The sequence below is a fragment of the Dipteris shenzhenensis genome, chromosome 2, assembly GCF_047967505.1.
Source record: "Dipteris shenzhenensis isolate YYH24624 ecotype China chromosome 2, Dip_SZ_1.0, whole genome shotgun sequence".
In the NCBI taxonomy this organism is placed as follows: domain Eukaryota; kingdom Viridiplantae; phylum Streptophyta; class Polypodiopsida; order Gleicheniales; family Dipteridaceae; genus Dipteris; species Dipteris shenzhenensis.
Window position 1 is genome coordinate 9,781,487 of NC_141597.1, and position 23,169 is coordinate 9,804,655.

At 39.4% G+C, this 23,169-nt stretch overlaps 1 protein-coding gene across 1 annotated transcript; it reads right to left on the bottom strand.

The window, feature by feature from the left end:
* Window positions 1-5,806: 5,806 nt before the first annotated feature.
* LOC147904312 (pentatricopeptide repeat-containing protein At5g27110-like) lies at window positions 5,807-9,360 on the bottom strand. The gene is made up of 2 exons (XM_087391138.1): window positions 9,251-9,360; window positions 5,807-9,119 (listed from the first exon to the last, which is right to left on the bottom strand). The coding sequence occupies exons 1-2, from the start codon at window positions 9,358-9,360 to the stop codon at window positions 5,807-5,809; spliced, it is 3,423 nt and encodes a 1,140-aa protein (XP_087247264.1).
* Window positions 9,361-23,169: the final 13,809 nt, after the last annotated feature.

The window sequence follows — 23,169 nt, forward strand, 5'->3', positions numbered from 1 at the left end:
CCCATGCTCCAGGAGTAGTTAGATGCACTTCAAGCACAGTTGGCCGATGAGTGTGAGCATAGGGAGAAATTGGAAAAGAAAATCAATGGTAAGAAAAGTAAAAGGCATTATTCATCTGACGATGAGTCATCCAACGATGATACTATTATCAGGACAGTCAAAGCCACATTGAGAGCACAAAATTCGAGGAAGGAGAGTAAGATAAGTGGAAAAGCTTTCTTATTTCAAATTTTTGATGCAAAGAAAGAAGCACGCAGTGTCTTGTCTTGGATCAATTAGCTAGATGATTATTTTTCAGGGGAGAAATTCTTTGAAAAAGACAAGATTAAATGTGCTGCAAATCATTTAGTAGAGAGTGATGCACTTTGGTGGAACATCACTAAACACAATAAAAGGCGACCAAAATCTTGGAAGTCTTTTCAAAAGCTCATCAAGGGAGATTTTCTTCCCTCACACTTCAAAGCAAAAACCAGACAACAGTGAGATACTTTCAGGCAGTTTGATAAGGAAATGATCTCCACATATACTGATAGATTTTGGCAAACGTTGATCCAATTACAATCCTTGGAGAAAGTTAATGAGCGAGATCAACGCAGAAAGTATGTGGCAGGTCTACAGTCTAAGGTGAGAGCTGAGATTAACATGTTTCACCCTCGCTCACTGAGCTCTACAATTTCTCTTGCAATGAATTGAGAAAGGAAGAATGGGATCCCAAAAGAAGGAAAAGATCCGGAACGGCATGTACCCTTCCATAAGAAAAAGAGATTTGATAAAAAGCCCTTCTTTAAATCTAAAAATGGTTTTGCTCCACAGAAGACAGATTCTTCTTCGAATCCGGACGGTGGGAATTTTCCAAAGAAAGAAATAAGGTGTTTCAAATGCAACAAGGTGGGACACATAGCCATTGAGTGTCCCGAAAGAAAGAAGACCCCGATAGCGAAAGTGCACATGATTGACGACGAAGCAGCCAAGCAAGAGGGAGGTAAGTATAATTGTCATGCTCTTCTAAAGATGAAAGCTTTCATTAATGGCAAAGAAGTTGTTATTTTGCATGACGATGGTAGTACACATGATTTCATTTCAGAAAGAACCTTAGCAAAGCTAAACCTAGAGTCTTTCCCATCTAGCAATAAGGTCAAAGATGCTTTAACCAAAACCAAATGCAATTGCACTAGAGAAGTCAAGAATCTTGAAATCTCAATCAAAGACTACAAGGATACATGAGACTTTCTAGTGGCATGCCTACAGGGAGTGAACATCATCTTAGGAATGCCATGGAGGCATCAATACAATCCTAAGATAGATTACAATACACATCAGATGCGGATTGAGAAGGACAGAAAAGAAATATGTCTGAAAAGCTCAATGAAATCTGAGGTCAATCCTTTACTCAACCACACACAAGCCAAAAGAGCAATTACAAAATGTGAGAAGACATATCTTATTTTGTTGAATACGGTACCGGCTACTCACTCAAACACTAAGCCTACACCCCAAAAGTTTCTTTCTCAATTTTTTGATTGTTTCTTAGAGGATTTACCACCTGGACTACCATGTTCTTGACTTGAAGATCATAGGATAGAAATCCCACCAGGCAATACTCCACCTTGCAAAGCTCCTTATAGAGTCAACCAGCTAGAGCAAAAGGAAATACAAAAGCAACTGGAGGAACTGATAGAGAGAGGATTGATAAGACGCAGCAGTTCTCCTTATGGAGCACTTGTCTTATTAGTAAAAAAGAAAAATGGAACTTGTCGAATGTGCATAGACTATCGTGCACTAAACAAAATCACAGTGAAGAACAAATATCCAATCCCTAGGATTGATGATCTTTTGGACAAATTGAAAGGGGCCAAGGTCTTTAGTAAGATAGATCTCAAATTTGGCTATCATCAAGTTCGTATGGAAGAAGAGGATATATATAAGACTGCCTGTAGAACTCCAACCAAACATTATGAGTTTCTAGTTATGCCTTTTGGGCTAACTAATGCTCCAGCTACTTTTAATAGAATGATGAACCGAATCTTTCTTAAACACCAAGATTGTGTGGTAGTATTTTTTGATGATATTATGCTGTTTAGCAAAGATGTTGAGGAGCATAAGGAACATCTGAAGCTAGTCTTTTCACTCTTGAAAGAAAATCAATTGTACATAAATCCTAAAAAGAGCAGTTTCTTTTAAGATCATATAGAGTATATGGGTCACATTGTATCCGTCGATGGGATTTGAGTAGATCCAAAGAAGATTGAGTGCATAGTCACATGGCGTAAACCCCGAGATATACATGAATTGAGATCATTCTTGGGATTGTGTAGCTTTTATAGAAAGTTTGTCAAGAATTTCGCGTACATTGCACATCCATTGACAGACCTTCTTAGAAAAGCTAAGCATTTCTTATGGACTCAGTGTCAAGATAAATCTTTTACAGCTTTGAAAGAAGCTCTCACACAAGCTCCTGTGTTGCAACTACCTGATTTCTCTAGACCATTCTTTGTAGTTGTAACCGATGCTAGTGGATATGGAATTGGAGCCGTGCTTATGCAAGATGGACATCCAATAGCATATGAGAGCCGAAAATTAAAACCAGTGAAATGCAATTATAGTACATATGATAAAGGATTAACCGCTATTGTACATGCCTTACAAATGTGGAAACATTATTTGATGGGATATGAGTTTCTTATCAAAACCGATCAGCAAAGTATCAAGCATTTGTTGACTCGGCCACTAATATCTGATGGGCACATCAAGTGGGCATCATTTATAGAGAGTTTTAAGCCCATGATTCAATATCAACTTGGAAAAGAGAATGTAGTTGATGATGCTCTTAGTAGAAAGCCAAGTATTAATCACATCACTGCCGTAGAGACCCAGCCTTTCAAAAGTATGAAGAATTCTTATCAAGGGGATCCAAACTTTTTCGATATATGGAACAAATTAGAGAATAATAATTGGAATACTATGTTGGACTATTCACGCAATGATGGATACCTCTTTTATCAAAAGAAATTATGCATCACTCGACCCTTTAGACAAATTGTAATGGAGGAAATGCACCCACCACCATATATGGGACATAGGGGAGTGACTGCCACTTTACAAGTGATAGCAAGAGAATTTCATTGGCCTACTATAAGAAAAGATGTGGCTAAGTTTGTAGCCGAATGCATCACTTGCCAAAAGATCAAGAGTTACAAAGAAAAGACCCCATGATTGCTAATGCCTTTGCCTATTCCTACGCAGCCTTGGGAACAAATATCCATGGATTTCATAAAAGGTTTTTCTACTACAGCGAACCAAAATGATATGATTTGGATGATAGTAGCTTTAGTAAGCAAGCTTATTTCATCCCATGCAAGAAGACTTTAACAGCTCAGCAAGCTGCACATTTATTCATTAAGCATATCTTTGTTCATCATGGCTTGCCAAAGATTATAGTGTCTGATCGAGATTCAAAGTTTTGCAGTAATTTCTGGACTGCATTATTTCATAATCTAGGCACTAAGTTAGATTTCTCATCAGCTTTTCATCCAGAATCGAATGGACAAACTAAAGTTACAAACAGTACTATTCTGGATATGATAAGAGCTTATGCTAGAAGTCAACCAAAGACTTGGGACAAATACATTCATCTCTTACAGTTTGCTTATAATAATACTCCTCATTCTGCAACTGCACAAGCACCCTTTGAGATTATCTATGGGAAGGTTTTACCTATTCCTATCACACGATTGACTCGTAGATTGACTCGTAGAGTGGAAGTAGCAAATGCATTTACCCATGGCTATCAAAATATTCTCAAAGAGGTTCGAGAAGCCATTGCAATCGCTCAAGAGAAGTACACAAAATAAGCTAATAAGAAACAGAAACACATGCTTTTTAAAGAAGGTGATTATGTGCTTCTTCGGATTGAGAAAAGAAGATTGAAGAGTGTTGAGAAATGGCCAATAATCAAGATGTCACCACGTTTTTATGGACCATTTAAGGTGATTCAAAAAATCAATGATCTAGCTTATAGGCTTGAATTACCTGATAATTGGAAAATACATAATGCTTTCCATATCAGCCTCTTAAAGCCCTTCAAAGCACCTTTACCTATTCATCCTGTCTATGAAAAGGCTCCATTGATTGTTGATGAAGAAGAAATTCTAGATCCTGGATGCATTATTGATCATCAACAAACCTCGACCCGAAAAGGAAATGTCCATACTAAATACTTGCTCAAGTTTAAGAATCATCCAAGAGATGATGCTCAGTGGATGCCTGAGCGGTTGTTTCGAACTTTTCCAGACCTCCTTAGTTCCTATAATCAAACACGCAACTGAGGTCAGTTGCAATCCAAGCAAGAGGGATGTTACAGAAATTATATTTTCTAATATATCTTGCTTTGGATATTATTATTTTAGTCAAGTGTAACTATGGCAAAGTACTCCATAGAAGCGCACCAGACGCGGCGGGGGTCCTAGTGGATACTTTATGTGGTTAGTTGGGGATGCCTGACTAGCTTGTGTTGTTGCCATGCGAGATGGTCGGTATTGTGGGTGATTCCATGTTAATACTGATGTCGCTAGTGTTATTGGTGTTGTGCTTAATTATTGTGCTTTGAGCGCGATTATGTTGGGATCGATTGATTCGGTGATTCGTTCAATCGATTGTTAATAACTAATGTAATTGGTGGCTTGAGTACAGGTGATGGAACTCATAGCGAGGATTGGAGTTAGTGCGAGGGTACCGATCGAGGTGTCGCATGGCGCATTAGATATGGCCATGGGCCAATTTTGTATTTGTTTTATTATTGTGAGTTTGAGCAATATATTTTGTTGAGGACATAATTCATTTTAGGACCTAAGATGGCTATGTAAAGCAAATCCATCATTTTTGGATGAGAGGGATAATTTTGGCTCCTTGGTGCTTTTATGAAATATCATAAAAACTCTAGATGAGGAAGCGTGAGCCACTCATCTAGGGGGGGGAGATTGTACCCAATCTGCTATTGTTCTCGTGGTGTGATTGTGCTCTTCTTCTCCAATTGATTAAGGTGGTGAATTTGTGTGAAAAGAATTACCTTCTGGTTTCAAGGGCGACTGAGTTACTGAGAGGGGCAGCTCATCAGGAAGTGAGGCCCACTAGCATGCATATTATGATGGTTGACCAGTCGAAGTCTGTGTGTTGGAGATAAGGGAGCCATAAAAAAGAAGAGAATTTGCGAGTGACCTTGACGAACTCAGGATGCACACCTGAGTGGAGCTCTAAAGGAGCTTGGTGCCAGATTCATCAATGGACATGGTGACTCTATGGATGGTGGTGCCCAGGCATATGGAAGATTCTGGCAGGTTTGACTGTGTCTAGCAATGCCATGTGTGGAGGGTATTGTGATGCTTGTGTTCCACTTTGGCTCAGAAGGTTCGTGGACTTTGCAGAGCCGTATCTGAAGAGCAGGAAATGTGGGTGATTGGACCAGTGCCCAAGGACACTGGCTTGTTCGTGAGAACTCTTGTTCCTTAGAGCTCTCCCACAAAGCTGGAGCACCTCTTTGATTGAGTGGTGTAGGCCTGCATTGGATTGATGAAAGGGGGTGTCAGAGAATAAGGGTCATTTCCCCACATGCGCACCCCCAACTGAGGAGGACGAGGCCAAGGGGGAGCCACAATATTTTAGGGCTAGGGCTGTCACATAAGCCCTGTGCCTTCTATTTGCATATGTTACGTTGCCTTCTAAGCCCCAAAGATTTGAAGGGTTTGTTTGTTTCAGTACACCCAAACTTTTGTACAACCACGAACTTATTTTAAAGTGATTGAAGGATAATTCAAATCCAAAAAAAAGGGATAAAACACAATATCCTTGAAGACACAATGCAGTGAGAACCACTCATTAAAATAATTCGTCTGCTAATCCTGGTTTTAATGTTACAAGCATTGCGTCGAATGCATACTCGGAAATTGCTTGTAGCCAGCATAGATGCACCCTCTGTTGCCATGAGAAGGCCAAAAGCAATGGTCAATTTCTCAGTGCTGTACAAGACATTGTCCTCATCCTTTTGGTATATTGGCCCTGTCTTCATGTCCAAGTGTGGTACATATCCTTCCCCTTTCATTAATTCTGTTAGTCTTTTTAAAGTGGCACACACCTTATCACAATAAGGGTGGGTTAACTCTCCCACAAAGAACTCGTGCACATTGTCATCAATCTCAATCCATGCCTTCCCTGGCTTTTTCCATGCCCTAGAGTAGTTTCCTACCTCCTGAATTTTGTGAGCATTCTCTGACTGGCGGGCATCAGTATACACATCAGTCATTAGTGCATACCCAGCTGCAAAGTTGGGATCCAGTCCCAAAACGTTATTAAAGCATTGCCTTCCAAGATTTGTGTTGCCATGTGTTCTACATGCAGTAAGCAAAGACATCCACCCAAAAATATCAGGTTGGCTTGGCATAGTTTGGAGCAAATGCTCTGCCTCCTTCAAGCATCCTGCATGGCCAAGAAGGTCAACCATGCAGTTGAAATGTTCGGTTGTTGGCATGATGCAATGATCTTCTCTCATAAACCTGAAATATCGACACCCAGCCTCAACATAACCAGCATGCCTACAGGCTGAGAAAATACAAGTATACGTCATGCGGTTTGGCTTCAATCCTTGACATTGCATGTCCTCCAGGCATTGCCAAGCCTGGACAAAGTTGCCCTGCTGGGCATACCCAGCAATCATTGAACCCCACGACACAATATCTCGCTCTGGCATATCATCAAAGACCTTACGTGCCTCCTCGAGGCTCCCACATTTTGCATACATGTCAACAAGTGTGTTCCCAACAGCCATATCAAAGTTGAGCCGACTACAGCTGATCCGGTCATGTATAAGTTTGCCCTGCCCTAAGGCTCCTATGCTGCCACAAGCTTTCAAGATGCACAGTAGTGTGGCTCTGTCTGGTTTTAGGCCCTCTTGTTGCATTGCTTCAAAAAGTCCAAAAGCAGTCAGTGCTTGCCCATGCAGGACATACCCGGCAATCATTGCAGTCCATGACACATGATCTCGATGTAACAGACTTTCAAACACTCTGTGTGACTCCTCCAGGCTACCACATTTGGCATATGTATCAATGAGGGCATTTCCAATCATAAGATCTGATGTGAGTCCACTTCTAATGATCTCACCATGCAGGAACTGGCCCTGGTCTATGGCCCCCATGCTGCCACTTGCTTTCAGGGCACAAAGAAACGTCACATTGTCTGGTCTGATGCCCTCCTGTTGCATTCTCTTGAAAAGCTCTAGAGCATACCGACCATGTCCATGGTATGCATATCCTGCGATCATTGCACTCCATGAAACTACATTTTGATTTGGAATTTTATAGAACACTTCACTTGCCTCTTTCAGGCTGCCACATTTGGCATACATGTCTATTAGGGAGCTCCCAATCACCACATCTATTTCAATTCCATTCTTGATAAGTTGTTCATGTAAAAGCTTACCGTCAAATAACGCTCCTATGTCCCCACATGCTTTCATGACGCAAAGGTACATTGCTTGATTTGGCTTTACCCTCTCTTGTTTCATATTTTCAAAAAGGTCAAGAGCAAGCAGACTATCTCCCTGCTGAGCATATCCACCAATCATCACACCCCATGACACCACGTTCCTATCCTCCAATTTGTCAAACACTTTCCGAGCATTCTCTAAATCTCCACATTTGGCATACATGTCAATGAGGCTGCTCCCAACAACTGTGTCTCCTTCAAATCCATTTCGGACAATTTCATCATGTAGCAGCTTGCCAGGCTTCAATGATCTTATGCTGCCACAAGCTTTCAGAATGCATGAGAATATGAAAATGTTTGGTTTTATGCCCTCCTGTTGCATCTTCTCAAAAAGATCAAGAACAAGAGAACCTCTGCCATGTTGGGTATATCCTGCAATTATTGCACCCCATGAGACTACATTTCTGCCTCTCAAATCTTCAAACACATTGCGTGCCTCCTCCAGGCTCTCACACTTGGCATACATGTCAACAAGCGTGTTACGGACCGCTATGTCTGATAATAGCCCCCCTCTGATCATCTGGTCATGTATCAGCTTGCCTTGTCGCAAGGCGCCTATCCTGCCACATGCACTTAAGGCACACAACAATGTAACTTTGCCGGGCTTAACGCCCTCAAGCTCCATTCTCTGAAAGATTTCAAGAGCAGAACAACCGTGTCCATGCTGTGCATGTCCTGTAATCAAAGCACCCCATGTAACCACATTTCTACTTGGCAATCTGTCAAACACTTGGCATGCCTCTTCCAAGCTTCCACATTTTCCATACATGTCAACAAGGGCACTCCCAGTGACCACCTCTAATTCAAGTCCGTTTCTGATAATGTCTTCATGTATCAGCTTGCCCTGCCCCAAGGCTCCTATGCTACCACATGCTTTCAAGATGCAAGGGTATACAAATTTGTCAGGTTCTATGCCAGCACGTTGCATTTGTTGATGTAATTCAAGAGCAGATATTCCTTCACCATGCTGGGCATACCCTGCAATCATTGTACCCCAAGACACCACATTCCTATCCTCCATTTTATCAAAAACTTTCCGTGCCTCCTCTAAGCTCCCACATTTGACATACGTGTCAATGAGGACAGTCCCAACAATCACATCTAGTTCAAGAGCAGTAACAACAATCTGGTCATGTATTAGCTTCCCTTGCCTAGTGGCCCCTATGCTGGCACACGCTTTCAAGCTCCATATGAATATATCTTTGTTTGGCACTATACCCTGCAGTTGCATACTCTGATATAGTTTAAGAACCATATCATTTTCTCCGTGCAAGGCATGTGCTGAGATGACTGCAAGCCAAGAATAAACAGTTGGTTGTGAAATGTTGCAAAACACTAGATTAGCTTCAAATAAGCTTCTGCACAGACTGAACATGCGGGTGACGTGGTCTTTTAATATGTCCATAGAGTTCAGGCGGCTGCTGACCATGAGGGAATGCACTCGCCTGCCAGCTGCCAGGTTTTTCCCTTCGATGCAACACTGCAGAAGACGGTAAATGGTGTCTTGCAGTGGCTCCATGCCTCGCTTATGGTTTAACTCCACTGACTCAATTGTCTCGTCCAGCCGCTCCATTTGACGCAGTCTGTTCAAATCGCCAAAACACTCAAACGTATCACCGTTCCATTTAACCCTAATACGAAAGAACAATGTCATGATTTGCAAACAATTCCCTCAGATTTCAAAATATTTGGGAGAGCGCCGTAACAAGGATACCTGAAAGAATGACCCAAAGAATTTTCACGTATACAGCTAATCAATTTTGCTCTGAATCGCCTCACAACGATCGTCTTTAAATCGAAGGAGAATGAAATTCGAAAGACCATGGATCCAACGGCCAAAAATGTTAAGAACATTATACTAAGAGGGGACATTGACAACATCCAACACTTCTTCAATCACTACACAACAAAAACCTACCCCCCTTTTTTTGAGACATTTTGAGAGGTTTGTCCCCGCATTGATCCACAAAGGGCGGACAAATAATAAGCGAGTACAAGTATGCATGAGCAGTGCCTTTACTACGGGAGCGAGGAAGGGGGGGAGGGAGAGGGAGGGAGGGAAGTAGAGAAGGACTACTCGCGAGAGAGAGAGAGAGAGAGACAGAGAGACAGAGAGAGAGAGAGAGAATAGAAAGAATCCATGTGGCAAAAGGTTGTCCGGGACACTTTTTAAAAGAAAATGTAAGTAGAGCGCTCACTCGAAGGCAGTGCTAATAAAAAAAATATTAAATGCGCTCCAATGTAATCACCAATCAATTGTGGCATCGTGGTAGGGTCTTTAGAGTGTAGTAGTAATCAGGAGTTTGAATCCCATTTGCAACCAACCATCTTTTATTTGTGAAGCTGGACAAACTCACGGCGGGTGGCCTTGGGAGGCCCCCATGAAAAAATCATTTTTTGTATATGGGACATGGGATTGTCCAAGGATGTGTGTAGAAGGCTTGAAATATGGATCTCGAATTTTATTTGTAGAGATCCTTTTTTGGTTCATGTCCAGGGACAAGTGTGAATCCTACCTTAGTGACATACTACTTTCAAATTGTCAAATTTTTTTTTTTAAGTTTTCTCCAAAACTTCTAACTAGTTCTTTGCTCACTTGGCTATTAGCATAGTCACGTCAAATATAATCAAACATGGTGTTGTGCCAGAGTGTTTTGATAAAAGGGTAGTTTTGCATGGTGGGGGAAGGGCTTTTGCATGGAGGGGGTGAGATATGTGGGTGCATCGGTGTGTGCGTGTCCATAAATTATTAAGGGGTTTGTTTCTTTGTTAATAATGTGGTGAATCTTTATTTACAAACACAAAATTTGATTTCAATTTTGCACTCTCTGCTCATTTGTTAGGCAAAATCATTAGTTAGGTGAAAGATATTGTGTACAAACCAAGTAATGATGATTATGTGAATGTTTTCAAGAGCTCTATCTTAATATACAATGGTGAAGCATGCATGACGAGTACATTGGGTATGTAGAGAACATGTTGGTTGAGGTATGGGCTTCCATTAATCGAGAGGGGGTGTTAGATATGCTCAATGCCCCACCCTCCCGATAACCACCAGTGGTCCAAGGTGCTCAAGTTGTAAGGCCCCCATATAAGGAGAAGCCATGTGTGAGCCCGGGACACTGGACGGCGAATCCTGACTTTTTCAAGTTGTAAGGCCCCCATATAAGGAGAAGCCATGTGTGAGCCCGGGACACTGGACGGCGAATCCTGACTTACATGTCAGATGAGGTCTATCAATGAGACCATTGATGGTAGAAAGGTGATTTTGTGGGAGCCCCTTATTCTTGCTGGGGCTTGGGGGCCAGTGGCCCCCCTGGTGGGGTTTGGGGGCGAGAGCCCCTGAGGCGACAGTATAGGAAATATTCCTTGAATATTACATGGACGACTATTGACTAGTCTGACTGATCGGCTTCACCAACTAGGTTGACTGGTTGGTTCCACCGACTACATTGATCCGACTACCGCCCTCATAAAGAAGCGACCTCCCCAGTCCATTGTACCAGATCAAATCTTCCAGCAGAGATCTTCCAACTAGTAGCTCTTTACCTAGTATCTGTCTAGATCGCCATCTACGCTTCATTGTGGGAGTGCACGGGTGGATGGAACCATCATCTATACTACATCAGTATTGAAGGAAAAATTTTTCGTCTTCAGTTTGCTATGTACTCTCTATTCTTTGTTCAGTTTTTGTTCTGCTGCACTGTGTAATTTAACAGTTTCTTGGCTGCTGTGATCCTGTGAATACAAAGCTTTGTTTTGTAGAAGAGTTTCATGCCAAGAATTATAAGCTTCTTACCAAGTTCCATGTATTGATAGTTCATAATTCTCATCATCTTTGAAGGGGTAGTATAGCAATTCTATGTGTCTTTTACCATGTTGAACTTTGTAAATCTTATGATTCTTGGTCCTTTCTAATTTTTATGTTTCAATCATTGTAGTTATATTCTGCTACAAAATGTTGCTAGAAAAACATTATCCATATTGTATACAATCCATTCATGTATTGGAGCATCTTCGATTGTAGTAATGTATCTATTTATAAATTTTGAGGGAGTTCTAAATGTTACTAAATAGTTATGTAGCATTATAGAGTCATTTGTTATGTGCATTAATTTACTCTTTTGTTTTGTTGATGTTATTTGTAGATGGTGTTTTTGTTTGTTGCATTTACTATTGTAGTGTTTGCATATTGTTCAGTCTCTTCATGGCCGTTATTATTCTGTTTGTTGGACTCATCTTCATATGATGCGGTTCTATTTTTTCTTCTTAATTTAATGGATAAGATTTTATGTCTAGTAGTGCAACACATATTGATGTTGGAAATTTTTCATTTAAGATGTGTACTAAATTTTTTCCTCAATAATGTCTACAATGTGATGACCTCTTCCATCCAATTAGTGTTCTTTCCTTTTGTCATTTCAATTTTACATGGATAGGTAAACATTTTGGTGCATTTTATGAGCAATTGCATTTTCTGTGGTTGTTGTACAAGTCCTATAGTTTGTGAACTATCATTCTCAATTTCACTATGTAAATTGTGTTTCAAATTCAAAGCCAAATGGATGAAAAGAAACATGCTGTAAGAACAAATCTTGTGACACAGTAGCAAGAAGTGTTATATAGTTAATGCTTCCAAATATTGTTCGATAGTTGCAAATTGTGGGTCAAGGTGCTAGAAAAGTTGTGATCCAAAGAACTTTTTGCCCCATTACCCTTGTTCTAAGAGAAAACCTTTATACATTTTGAATAAACCAGTTTCCTTAATGCTTAAAGACATGTATATAAATATGCACATGTTAGTCTAAAGAAGTGTGTATCCATGCATAGCTGTTTGGTTTGGCATTTATTTTTCATTTGCATGAGTTAAATTTGTAGGTATGTGTCAATTTGCAGAGCTTGATGGAAGATTTTATTTTTAGAATGAAGACATTGCATTATTGAGATATGTACATGTTTTGGAAGATTTTGTTTCCAGAATGATGAGATTATATTATTGAGACATATACATGTTTTTTTGACCCTAGAATTGTTTATGTAATTGTGTAGAAAATGTGGCACATGAATTTGGAAATTTTAATGATAGAGTGTGTACTTTGGCAAAGAACTGTATGTGTTGTGGAGTGTTCTTAATTTAACAAAGTAGGGGCTACCAAATTTTCAGACAAGAAGTATGTTTTTTTCCACAGGTTGCTTGTACATTCTACATAGGAAATGTCGAACATTTACGTATGTAAACTATAGTATCTATTATGAACTCACACGTAGAAAATTTCTACTCTATTTTGTATAATGAGAAGGTATACATAGCTAGTTTTTAGATCGCGCTATGCGATAATGTCTTCTTGTATAGTGAAGTGAATGTAATGCTGAGGTTTGTCTACCTTTTTTGGGGTTCTAGCTGGTTTTTGGAGTGTAGAACTCGAAGTCAAATTTCCAAATTTGCCTTGTATAATAGAATATATTCACAATAATTTTATTTGAGAAAATGTTAGCATAATGAAGTGGAAGCAATGCTTATGTGCGCATTATTTCCAAGAAGTTGGATGAATATGTTTCAATAATTCAGGTTTTTGAATGCCAAATGAGAGGTATATTTTCATTAGGCTTTTGTACACCAAGTGAGGCCTGTCTTTATAATGAAGAGGATGTATGAGTGAGTAGAAATGGCATTAATTTTTGAATATGAGTTGAGATTTATTTTAGGAGTTATGTTCACAACATGTGAAAGATGCTATGAAGTTGTTTGCATGCAATGGAGTGTGAGTTTACTCATTTTGTGCTATAGATTCATAATTGTGTACTATGTAATGAAAAGAAAGAGGAAACTAGTTGATTGATTTTGAAATTTCTTTGTAGTAATAATGAATTTGAACTTCAATTGTCTCTATATGGAACCTTAGGTTCTCACATGTTTATTTCTTAAGTTTTTGTCTTACTTTTTTAACTGTTTTATTGGGGAAGTGTGTATATTTTTGGGGTAGTTAATTTCAAAGTGTTGACACTTCGATTCACCCACCCACAGATAACTTAAAGTGCTCAATGCAACGCGACCATGTGTAATGCTCAGCAAAGATGCTCACTCTTGAAATCTTTAAGTACAACATGCTCAAGTGATAGAACAGATGGCAACATTAACACTCAAAGTTTAGGGTTAGTTGTTCATAGGAGAACCGTATGATGACAAGAGAACCGTATTCATGATGATGGGAGAATTCCGTGTTCATACACACTAAAGAAAATAAAATTGAGTGCAATACACTAGGACAAGAATACACAAATGGAATCAACTCGTATTGATATTCTGCTTACAACCAAGGTGCCTCAGCTTGCAATGAACACTTAGTAAGCTTCCTAACCTAGCAATCTCAGGTGAGAGGAAGAGAACTCACCATGCTACTCTATTGTTCTCTTCTCTCTCCTTGTTATAATACATAGATAGATATGATATATTATAATATCAAAGCGGGGGAAATCAACTCACAGATGCGAGCCATCACCTTGATTCGATCTAACTATGCAAAACCACCTTTTAAAATCCATAGTGCTTGGTGCACCATGTGACTACTTGATATTGGTTGATCTCTCACAATCTCTTGCACCTTAATTACAAAATGGTGTGAATGTTCCACCACTTTCAAATAAGTCCACACTCTATAATTGTACTTTGATCCTTGCCATGTTAGCTTGACTCGAGGGCTAACATTTTTCCTTAGCTATAAGTGATCCATGTCCTCATAGACTCACAAAAAGTAGTCGCCACTGCTGCTCATACATTGAGTCTCCCGGATTGAAACCACGGGGGCATCTTGAAGGATGGCATCTTCATTGGTGTGGTAGATTGTGTTGAGTTGGCTGAATGGAAGGACTAGTTTCATCTACAGGTGAGGCTCGGGAAGGAGAGGTTGAAGGAACTTTGTTTCCCTTGAGGAAGCCACGGATGTAATGGCTTGATATTGGTGAGCCAATCAGTAGTCCACATCTCAACAAAATTGGATCTAGAGCCATGCATATCAGTGACATCTAATGCCATTTCAAAGCTAGTCATGTAGCAACACAGTGGGGTCACTCTCTCCTGCCACTTGGTGAGTGGATCCTTACACAGGTTTTGGACATGATTCCTCATTGTCATTGCTTTAGTGACATGGCTATTGTGATTAGCTTCTCGAGCTCTCACAAAATATTTGAATAGTAGGAAGGGTACTCGAGGATTGTCAATTTAGGTAGTTAGCGGATCTGAGCAGTGACCAATTGTCGCTCAACCTTGAAAATATTACATTGGCACACGGCTTACTCTTCCACAAAATGGTTAAAGTCTTTTATAGCCTGATCTTATGAGGATATAATGGGTTGTACTTGCCACAACACCTTGATGCATCGACTGTGGTGGAGCAGTTAACCTCTTCAATCTACCACCATGCAATATTTGACAAGTATTGCCTCTCGACCTGGTACTTGGTGCAAAACTCTGGGAGCTGGCACAACCTCATGAAGGTCTTGCGTCGGCTCGACCGTTTGAACTCTAACATTGCAATTGTTTGTCAACATTGTGACTTGAACACTGGCATCTGTAAAATTGTAGCAAGTCTATGTGGCCATACTTCTATACTTCACTCTACCCACTGGATCAAGAAAAAGTAGCAGTGCTTGGGCTTCTACCTCCTTTGTTGCCTTAGACCTTGATGTACCTCCTTTGTTGCCTTTGCCCTTGATGTACCTCCACCTTGCACGGTCTTTGATCTCTAGGTACCTGCCTAGGTGTTTGCCTATGAGAGCTCGCGTACACCAGCCTAACCTACTAAATCATCTTGGTCTCGTGGCTTTCTTCGAGGTAGCTTACAAGGGAATGAGGTGTTCATTTGGAGCTAGGAGAAGTCAAATAAGTTATTGAAGTTGGACATAGTGCTCCAACTTTTCTTGTAACCGAGTGTTCTCCTTCTTGAGTTCTTCAATGTCAGCAGCTACTTTTCGTATAGCTGGGTGTTCTCTTTTCGAGCATCTCAATTTTATCCTGGGTCTTCTGATAGATCTTTGGGTCAACCCTTTGTTGCATCTTTGCTGACGCATGTTGTAACTAGATGTTGGATCTTGCAACACCCATGAGCTCCCTTGACTTGGCAGTGACTGTTTGAGTCTATCTTCTTCACACCATTTGTAGCTCACTATGGGTTTGCTCCGTCTTCCTTCATATCTTTCATGGCATAATTCCTATGGAATATTAGTCGAGTATTGACAAAGTCATTCTCTTTTTTCTCTAAGTTAGTCTTCATGTTCATTTTGATGCTCCTTAGAGGAAATGGCCATCTACTCAAAATCCAAGCTTAGCGTAGATGAATACTCATACTGCACTTGCGATGAGCGGCCTTCATTCAAGAGGAGGGAAGTGTTCATTTTTAAGTATATCATCATCAACCATTATGCCCTCACATGGGTAACTTTCAAGGCAATAGAATCATCTATAACATTATGTAACATCTAGGCGACTCATAAAGTTGGTCATTTAAAATCTACTCAAAGCCTCATTGTGATGTGGTATTTACTCACTAAACTAACTGAATGATGAACCGATGAACATTACAAAAACGTTGGACTCAAAGGGGCCTTTCAGAGAACTATTAAAATATTAGAGGCCTCAATAGGGGAATATGGTATCCATCAAGGAGATTAAGCCATGTGAACTTCTCTGTAACAGAGGCTCCCTAATTCTAGGAGAAATTCCTTTTTTTTCCCAAAATATTCCAAAAACAGTCGTTGCTGCTTCACAACAAAATATTGCCCATGGCAAGACTAGCCTGACCATGTCAAGCCTCCTTATTTTCCTCCCATCCAAACTAGCCCTAAACTAGAACTATGCTCACATTTTCCTTCTAGTTTAACCTTTGACTTTCAAACCAACTCTCTCATTGTTCTCTCTCTTCCAAGACGTTTCACCTCCTCTATGTACTCAAAAAATGCATTCCCACCATCTTCTAGCACCTTATTTCAAACTATCTCTATTTTACTCTTGATTAGTCTTTTTTCTCGTCTTGGTTCACATTTTTCTTACACCTGCAAAGACTTTCATCCAAACTTTATTTGTCCCTCTTCTCTCCTATTTCATTATCACTTTCATTCATTTGTACATTACTACTCTCTTCTTAGAAACCAAAGGTGTGACCTGATTCTTCTCAGAAGAAGTACGAAAAAAGGGTATTCTATCTATTTCAACTCTTTCTCTAGCTTATTGGAGCATAGAGAATCAACTTTGAAAGAAAGAACACATCGTTTCAAGGTAATGAAGTGATTTCAATTTGAAAATTATCTCTTACATTTTAGTCTCACAATTCATCTATATGTTTGTTGCAAAAAAGGTAGAGAGGAAGAGAAGAAAAAGGTGGACGATATCTAGAGCCATAACATTATTTTGACATTTGTTTCTTCTCTGGTAGAGGAGGGAGGCATAGAGGGAGCGAGAGAGGGAGAGGGGTGGAGAGAGAGAGAGAGAGAGAGAGAGAGAGAGAGAGAGAGAGAGAGAGAGAGAGAGAGAGAGAGAGAGAGAGAGAGAGAGAGGTTAGAAACCAAAGATGTGACCTAATTCTTCTCATAAGAAGTACAAAAAAAGGAGGTTCTATCATTTTCACCTCTTTCTCTACCTTATTGGAGCATAGAGAATCAATTCAGAAGAAAGAACACATAGTTTCAAGGTAATGAAGTGATTTCACTTTCAAAATTGTATCTTTATTACCTTTTTTGTCACAATTGTCTATATGTTTGTTGCAAAAAGGTAGAGAGGAAGAGAAGACAAATATTCAGAGCCCTAACATTACTTCAACATTTGTTTCTTCTCTGGTAGAGGAGGGAGAGAGGGAGAGAGAGAGAGAGGCAGGGGGAGAGAGGGGGAGAGAGAGAGAGAGAGAGAGAGAGAGAGATCAAAGTAATCTACATATTTTGAAATAGTATTTTGTTTGTTTGTGTGAGGGGTAGGTTAAAGGAGAGAGGGAGCAATAGAGAGAGAAGAGAGAGAGAGAGAGAGAGAGAGTAATCTGGAGCTGCTATGATTTTTGAATTATTTAAGGTAGATACTAGAGAGAGAGAGACAGAGAGAGAGAGGTCAAAGTAACCTATATATTTCAAAATAATATTTTGTTTATTTGTGTGACAGGTAGGTTAAAGGAGAGAGGGAGCGACAGAGAGAGAAGAGAGAGAGATAAAGAGAGAAAGAGAGAAAGAGAGAGAGGGGGGGAGAGAGAGAGAGAGAGAGAGAGAGAGAGAGAGAGAGAGAGAGAGAGAGAGAATTATGAGAAATGATTATTATGTTTATTTATGGTTGGAATGAGAGAAGAAGAGAGATGTTGTTAATCATATGAAACTAGGATAGAAACTATGGAGATGGAGAATGATAGATATTGAGGTAGTTTACAACTTGATATATATATCAAAAATGAGTATGGGGAATGGATCTGTTAGCTCTACAAAAAATATTCATGGTGGATAAGAATGCAACCACTAATCGTGGGTGCTATAAACTCGCTTGGAAGGATGCAAGGGACATCTCCAAACATTGGAAGGGAAGGATATTGGACTTTGAGATGTCTCCCAGTAGCAAAATAGTAACCTGAGTATATATTCACTCAATATGTCTTTACCCACATAGACATATTTGTGCATCCAATTGCAGGCCTTCCATATCGTAGATCCATTTGTAAGTATTCCAAAGTAAACTAGTGTTATGCTTCAAAGTATTTGCATTTGTCTAGGGACTTTCTTATGTCTTGTACTTGTTTTACAGATTTGTATCCATCTACTTACAAAGAGTGGGAGCTTGTAGCATGCATAACAAGGGCGTTGCATGTCCTCCATGTTGAGATTGGGAGTCTTTAGTACAAAGGTCACACACCATCATCATTGAAAAAGGATGAACTTCTTTTCTGACTCAATGTTCATAGTGCTGGATCTAGAAGGCCAATGTGGAAGATTAGAACTACTTCCCTTGCCTTCTTTTGATAGTCTACAGTGGCCACTTCCAATCACAAAGACAAAAAAATCATTTAGAAATAGAATGTTCAATGATATGAGAAATACTATGAAGCCAACTACTTGTGGAAGAAATGCTAGACTCTAGTGGTTTCTTATATTCCCATGTTTTGTTGATTTCTTTGATGGTTGTATGCAATTGAGAGAAATAAATATAGTATATACTTGCAAAAGCTTAGACTTGGACTGGTTGTTTGAATTATTTGACAATGGGTGGACAACAAGAACATGTCATAGTGAAGACTTGGTACAATGTCGATTGAACACTTTCAGATGTGACATTTCAGTAAGAGGGTTTAATGATTCTTGTTTGTATAATGTTACAAGATTGTATGTATTGACAGATTCCAATTTTTGTAGGTATTTCATTGGAAGGCAAAATCTTTGCATGTCTTTGACACATAGATGGTCTAGACAGAAAATTTTGTAATGGGAAACAATGGATGATGATTTGCATGATGGACTCATAGTCCCGTTTTGTTGAAGTATTTATTTCTTAACAAGGACATCTTGATCTAAGGTTGGAATTGGAAGAGGAATGGACCATGAGGTTCATTAAAGAAGAGATTCAGTTGGCAACAACAACCCAGGACTACTATTTTATACTTGACAATCACAAAGTTAGATATAGGGATGAGACAAACATCCTTTGTATGAATTGTTGTCCCCACATACTCTTGAAATAATAGAAACATGATGAAACGGACTCATATTTTTTGTTCCAAAGATTTGAGATCAAATGTTTGGATTCTCAGTGCTTCAACAATCAACATGGCCATGAGGCATTGTTAGATGTATGTATAGAACAAATAATACAAAGTGATGTTTCATTCATCCACAAGACTACTATTTTAGACTTGACAATCGCAAAGATAGATATAGGGATGAGACAAACATCCTTTGGAAAATTTGATGTGCCCCACATTCTCTTGAAATAATAAAAATATGATGGCAGGGGCTCATATTTTTTGCTCCACAAATTTGAGATCAAGCATTTAGATTCTTAGTGCTTCAACAATGCAATTAGCCATGAGCAATTGTTAGATGTATGAATAGAACTAATAATACAAAGTGATGTTTTATTCATTTGTGTTAAATCATTTAAAACTTTGAATTGATGGCTCTCTATGGTGTACGAGGGACAAATATATATATCTTCGTAATTTTCAATCTATGCGGATGTTTGTAATTTTAAACCTCTGTGGCTCTGGGACAAGTAGAGGAAGATAGAAAGAGAGGGAGAGGGAGAGGGAGAGGCAAAGGGAGAGGGGGAAGCAGAGGGAGAGGTAGAGGGAGAGGGAGAGGGAGAGGGAGAGAGGGAAAGGGATTGTATTTTCTATGCAAGTAGGATGTTCAATCAGACAAAAAAGTACATCACCACTAAAAGTGGACCTTTGGGCATGATATACAACATGCAAAAGCTTAGACATAACTATCCTATGTTGATGGTGATGAGGTGGATGTTCCTACTACTCCAAGAGTTTACCTTTACTCAACACAAAATAAAATATTTGTCAAGGATGGAGTGACAGATACCCTTGAGAGCAATATTCTTGATTCATTGTAGATGCATTGCTATTTGTAGCCATGGAAATAGATGATGAAGAGAATAAAGTGAGTACTTTGTACCTTTCTTATGCAATCTTTCCCAAGGAAATAATAAAAACACACACAATGTTTGGCCTTAGAGCCTAGAGTAAACTTCACTCATTAGATAGCTATAAAAGAGTGAAAGAGAGGGAAAAGCATAGGGATAGAGAGAGGGAGAGGGAGAGGGAGACAAAAAAAGAGGGAGAGGTAGGGAGGAAGGGGGAGAAACATGGAAAGAGAGGGAGAGGTAGAGAGGAAGGGAGAGAGGGAAGGGGCAGGTGGGAGAGAGGAAGGGAGAGAGGAAGGGGTAGGGGGGGATGGGGGGGGGCATAATTATATTTTTATTTTTTTTATTTTTATTTTTAGGGAAGTGGCCCCTTATATAGAAAGTGCATTACTAAATGTCATTTTCACATTCACAGCTCACACTCCTACTTCTCACAACCTTCTTTGTCATCCTAAGCATCCTTATTTTTCATCTTCCCAAGCATCCTCCCACACTCATGGCTTCCCCTACAAAAGATTTTGACTGTTGGATTTCATCTACTCATTCTCATGCCTTAGCAGCAAGTTTGATGAGGATCTTGAACAATAGCCTAAAGGTCCTTCTACATCCATTAGTGGTGGAGTAGTTCTGTCCACAAGTCATGGAGCGGGCAAGGTGAACCTAGATATAGAACCTCAAGGGCATGTGATAGACCTAGCTAAAGAGCAAATAGAGATCCAAGTCATCCTATTGGCCTATCCGAGTCATGCATACCCATCCTCCACCTATAATCATGATAAGGTAGCAACAAGGCCACACCTCGCATCACTATCGAGGGTGAGGAATACCTTACCCTCTTAGAAGTGATGGAGGAAACTAGTCTTTGTTCGAGAGGATGAAGTGCTATGCTAGTAGCTAGCAAATGATGCCTACAAAGATGTCATTGACTTTAGTGCTCCCATTGATTCAAAATTCAATGAGATAGCATGCTACAATGACTCTAGCCTTAGTGATTTAGAGGCCACCCATCTCACATAGAAAGCAATCGAGGATGCAGAGCTAGAGTACCAAATGTCGAAGGAGGAATTTATAGATTTGCAGAGGTCATTGTTCGGGGACAAAGATGAAGAAGATGGCACCTCAAGTCAATAAGAAGTACAAGATCCACCAGAAAAGGGATTCCAATTGGACATTGCAGTTGATACCCTTTGCGACGATGAGGCAAAAAATGTGTGTACCTTTAATAGCTTAGGGTTTAGGGCTTATTTTCATCATTTGAATCATATCATCTATATACTTCAATAGATTCTATTTTAAATGCCAAATCCATACCATGTCTTCAATCAGTAGGAAATTAAAACTAGGGTTTAGGGCTTAGCATAGCGAAACCTAACAACTCATAAATATTTTGGTGGAAAAGTGGAAGATCAGATTCCAACCTAAAAATTTAGGGTTCCAAGCGAACAATGTCGTTTTGGATTTTCTTGAACCCACGTGCCCCAATGGCAATGCTAGTGCATGGGTTTCATTTCTAGCACTAGAAAATCTCTGGAAGCATGAAATCTGACATCATGCAACCGAGGCCTCTAGTCTTTGCACCCTGAAAGCATGAAATTTGACACCATGCGACCAAGGCCTACTTTTTGCATTCCAAGTTTTTTCTGGTGCTAGAAATTCACCCTATGCACAAGCATGGCCATTGGAGCACTTGGGTTCAAGGAAAATCCAAAAAGAAATTGTTCACTTGGAACCTTAAATTTTCCAGTTGGAATATTATCTTCTAGTTTCCCACCAAAATATTATTTCACCATATAGAATACATCAATGTTTAATATTTTCATTCAACATTGATAAAAATTATGCAAAAATTCCACTGTTCTAGATTGAACCATGGTTTATGGTTTAGGGAATCAAACTAGGGTTTTCAGTTTAGCATCCAAACACCAAAAAAAACTCATTTTTTTCATATCGATGTGATCATTCAACACATCTAAAGAGTATTGTGAGTTTAGGGACCCCAAAATTAGAAGAAAGAATTCTTACCAAAAAATTTAGGGTTTGAAGAAAACAAATTTATTTTTGGTTTTCCTTTCACCCATGTGCTCCAATAGCAGAGAAAATGCACATGATAAATTTTAAACCCAGGAAGAGGGAAATCTGACATCATGTGCCCAGAGCCCACTTAAAAAAGTGTCAGATCTCACCATGTGCATTTTCTCTGCTATTGGACCACATGGGTGAAAGGAAAACCAAAAATAAAATTGTTTTCTTCAAACCCTAACTTGATTTAAAAATATTATTCATTAGGTTCCTAAGTTTTCCCTACCGTAAATATGTTGTTATAATCATAAATCATGGCTTAAGGTGTTGACGTAATATGTTCATTCCAGGATATTTTGCAGATTGATGAGTATGCTATGTGTAAGGTGGAACAAAAGGATCTTCAGGGAGGGATGGCTTCAATTGATCACTATACTGACAAACAAGACGAGTTTTTAACAATCCTGCATCCTTTGATTATCAAAATGGCATAATGTTACATATCAAATCGAATGACAAGGCATGCTTTGAATGAATATCATTACTTTTTGCATTATTTAAATAATTTTGTGCATTTTTGTGAGTTTTTGGCCAGTTTGTTGCACCAAGTTTAAAGCTGTGGTTTCCCATAATAGGGAACAAGAAGGCATTCGCTTTTTTGGCCAAAAAAAAAGGCAAACTTTAGAATCCTCCATCTTTTAATTGCATTTAGGTGGGTCACTCTTCATAAACCCATAAAGCGTGTGTGAGCAAGCATGGGTTAAGAATTACCCCTATTCTTGCATTTTTTACATTTTCTAATGTAATTGGAAAAACCCCTCTACATGTTTACGTTTTCAAAATTAAAATTGTGATACTCCTTCATGAATCTACATACACAAATTAGATTAAGTTATTACTTTATAATCCCTTCATGTAGATAAAAAGGAATTTAGGTCCCACCATTTAAAAAAAATTCCTCAGTACAATAATGTGCTATGTCACATGTTTATGAATGAACCCCC